At 53.2% G+C, this 3,685-nt stretch overlaps 1 protein-coding gene across 3 annotated transcripts in view; it reads left to right on the forward strand.

Annotated features, from left to right (window-relative positions):
- Positions 1-3,685, forward strand: part of NR6A1 (nuclear receptor subfamily 6 group A member 1) — a 70,171-nt gene that overhangs the window by 54,485 nt on the left and 12,001 nt on the right. For all 3 annotated transcript variants that reach the window (XM_027892944.1, XM_027892945.1, XM_027892946.1), the window contains one exon: positions 2,560-2,790. In XM_027892944.1, coding sequence (XP_027748745.1) covers positions 2,560-2,790 — 231 coding nt within the window. The remainder of the gene's footprint in view (positions 1-2,559; positions 2,791-3,685) is intronic.

A 3,685-nucleotide genomic window follows, 5' to 3' on the forward strand; every position in this document is an offset into this window, starting at 1 on the left:
GGGCACAGGGGAACAATGTGGGCCTGGCCATGGTCCCTGCAGAATTTTTTAAACATCTAAACCCCTAAGACTTGGTGTAGGCCATCATTTTTCATCTCCCAGTTCTGTTTGAGCGTCAGTGTGCGGGTTGTGGGGACACCTCCGCGGTCCCTGGGGTCTGTGCCTTTGTTCATGGTGAGTGACGCTGCTTTGTGGCAAATTTTAATCTGGAAATGCACCCAAGAACAGTCTGTGCTGGAGGCATGGGCAGTTACTGTGGGGATGGGGCCATTCCCAGCACCTCGCCCTGCTCCGGGGAGATGGGCACGGCCGGCAAGGATTCTGATTCCCCCTTGCTTTAATCATCCAGGCTTCCCACGTTGGCCGGGTGACGGCCCTATTCTTCCCACAACAAAAAAGCCGTGCCTGGAAATGAGCCCTCATTGACGTCCTCGCCATCCGGGTCCGGCACGGGGTGCTGTGCCTGGCACTGCCACCATCCCTGTGCTCCCTGCCCTGGCCAGGTGTGCTTCCCACAGCCCCTCATCCTGCACGGCATTGCTGCTGACCCCGGGATTTATGGCACTGCTGTGGGAGCAGGGGGAGGGCCGGGAGTTAAGCTGAGGCTGAGCTAAACCCTGCAGATAGAGGACTCCTGTGTCCTGGCTAATCCCCAGCCCCCTCCCCTCGTTTATCAGATTGCTGAAGGTGGAGATTATGCACGTGGTGACTACAAAGTCATGTTTAGCTGCCTCCCTTCAGAGATGCTCAGATAGCCCCGCGCCTGAAATGCACCCACATTCCTTTGGGCTCAGCACATACCTGAGGTGGTCTGTCCTGTAAAACTGGGAATGTTTTGGTGTGAACCAGGATCATTTCTTCAGTTAAAATTTGTGTTTCCTTCGTTCATCCTTCTGGTTTAAGGTTTTAGAACAGTGAATTTTGCAGAACAGTGCAAATGTGTGTGCTGTGCATAGCAAACCTTTTAGAGATTAACTCAGATTGGTTCTGCTTTCTACTAGGTTTAAGCTTTGGAGAAAGCTGCTTGTGAGTAGGAACAGCTGCTTTAGATTTTTACTTGGCTTGTGTAACTGAATACTGGTTTCATTTCTGATCCCAGTACGTTTGGCTCATTAATTTCTGTTGCATTCACATATTCTGCAGTAGTAAGAAGCTACACCCTGGTTTGTCAGCTTCTTTAGCCTTTATCAAGGCTGGAGAGGACTTTGCTGTGACTCCTACCTCCTGCTGCTCCAAAAATCCATCCTGTAGATAAACACCTTTGTCTCAGGAAACTCCCATGCCAAATCCAAGTGAGGGAAGCCAGGCTGCTGTCATGCTGAAGTGAGGTTGACCCAGCTCATCTTCACGAGCCAGCGCTGCCCCGAAGTTGGGCTTTCTCGAGGTCTGTATCCAAGGGGGAGCAGAGGGTGTGGGCAGCACCCCAGACATGATGTGGATTTGTGCAATTGTGTGTCTGCCCAGCCTGAGCTTTTCCATTCCCAGTGCCACCTCCCGGGTCCTGCTTCAGCCGTGGGCATTTCTGCCTGCTGGCAAAGGCACCGTCCTGCCTTTACGCCGAACAGCACTGGAAACAATCTGGTTTAACCACCATCCCTAGGAAATGACTGAGTGAGAGACAGCAGCGTGGTTCCTTTCTGTTCCTTGGTGCCTTTGCCTTGCTGGGCCAGGGGGTTCCAATCATCTGGGTAGTGCCTGTTTCACATTTGGGAAAGCCACCCCGTGGAGAGTACTGGAACACTGCAGCTTTGTGTGAACCTGAATGTGCTGGAATAACCCCACCCACGCACTGCAGCTCTGTGTGCAGCTGCTGGGATATTAATGGGTTAAAATGCAGGGTGGGGGTTGAAGGCAGCTTGGCCTGGTGTGCGAGGGGTTAAACTGCTGGGTGTGAAACGTCTGCTACGGGCAAAGCTTCTGGTGCAACTCGCTGGCATTATTTTAAGCTAGATGGCTGTTGGTGTGGACCAAGGTTTAGGCCTCCCTTCCTTTCTGTTTGACATCTTTGTCTGGAGATCTCACTGAACCGAGCATCGTCCCTGCACTCTCTCACAGGCAGGGTTAGAGGCTTAAAATTCTGAATTTAATGTGACAACTCCTGTTGTGGGGAGCCCTGCAATTTACAGTTTTTGTTGTCCATAGGTCTTCCAAAGATTTGGAAAAGGATCAGTAGAATCATATCACTGTGGCTTGACTGTACAATGGTTTCTGTAATGATGTTCACTGGTTCTGGGCAGTGACTTGTGCTGTGGGGCTTTCTGAAGCCCGGAGGTGCTTGCCCCCAGAACACGTGAGGTGTGACAGGATTGTGCAGTCACTGGTGTGTGCCCAGCACAGTTCCTGTATTTACACACCCTGCTCTGTGCAGTTGAGGATGGGACGCCTTAGACCCTTTTTCCCTTTCCAGGTTTCTGGATGAGCCAGTGCCGTGCTTGGCCTCACAGGTGTCTGTCCGGGCAGGCCTTGGCGTGCCGAACCTTCCCCATCCCCTCAGGAGAGCTTGGGATCCCGCGGTGACGCCGGTTTGTCCACCTCAGTGTCTTTGCTCTCGCCTTGCAGATGAGCGGGTGGATCAGCGAACCTGCCTGATCTGCGGGGACAGGGCGACGGGGCTGCACTATGGGATCATCTCCTGCGAGGGCTGCAAGGGCTTCTTCAAGCGGAGCATCTGCAACAAGCGGGTCTACAGATGCAGCCGGGACAAGAACTGCGTCATGTCACGCAAGCAGCGCAACAGGTGCCAGTACTGCCGGCTGCTCAAATGCCTCCAGATGGGAATGAACCGCAAAGGTAACGGAAACGGGGGCCTTTTTGGGTGGAGGTGTGGACTGGGGCCGGTGTTAGCAGCATGTGCTGCCCCTCCCTCAGCTGCCATTTTGTATTGCAATTCTGCCTCTAAAACTCTTTGACAAGGAAAAATGAAACTTCAGCAAAATCATGCACTGATTAATAATTATGCACAGATACACAATTCTGAATTACTTCATTACTCTAGTTGAACCACAGTTTGTATAAATTGAAACCGTGAATAAATATTTGGAGAACTGATCCATATGATTTAGGGAAGGTAAGAGTAATAGTGAATAGGGGTTGTTTTCAATGTGATGTCTCTGCTCTTCCATCTTTTGTCTGTTTAATCTCTGGAATTGCTGGTACCCATTAAAAGCAGGCAAGTCTTGGTTTGATGGCAGAAGTGGGGGCTGCTGGTGCTCTCCCCAGCTGTGCAGTGGGTGGTGGAGGGACCCCTGTCTCCTGCCAAACAGAAGTGTCACCTTATGGGTTTAGATGTGGCTGTTGATGCCTCCAGGCCATCACTCATGCAGAAGCCTCCTGTCAGAGGCACTGAAACTTCCATAAATTCCCTGCAAATCCACCAGGATCTTCCTGAGAAAATGCATCAGGGGCCGAGATGGAGAGCTGGCCTCAGGCCCAAGGTGGTCAGGGGTGGGTTGGTGGAACAGGTGGTGTCAGGTGTGTGCTGGGGTGGCCCAGGGCCCCCTGTGCCAGGCTCAGGGGATGGGTTGGGGTCCAGGATGGCCCAGGACCCCCTGTGCCGGGCTCAGGGGATGGATTGGGGTCCGGGGTCCGGGCTCAGGGGATGGGTTGGGGTCCCGGATCCCCTGTGCCGGGCTCAGGGGATGGGTTGGGGTCCGGGGTGGCTCAGGGGATGGGTTGGGGTCCGGGG

Source organism: Empidonax traillii, unplaced genomic scaffold (genome assembly GCF_003031625.1).
Source record: "Empidonax traillii isolate 1590-97213 ecotype Southwest subspecies unplaced genomic scaffold, ASM303162v1 scaffold375:size1330703, whole genome shotgun sequence".
NCBI lineage: Eukaryota > Metazoa > Chordata > Aves > Passeriformes > Tyrannidae > Empidonax > Empidonax traillii.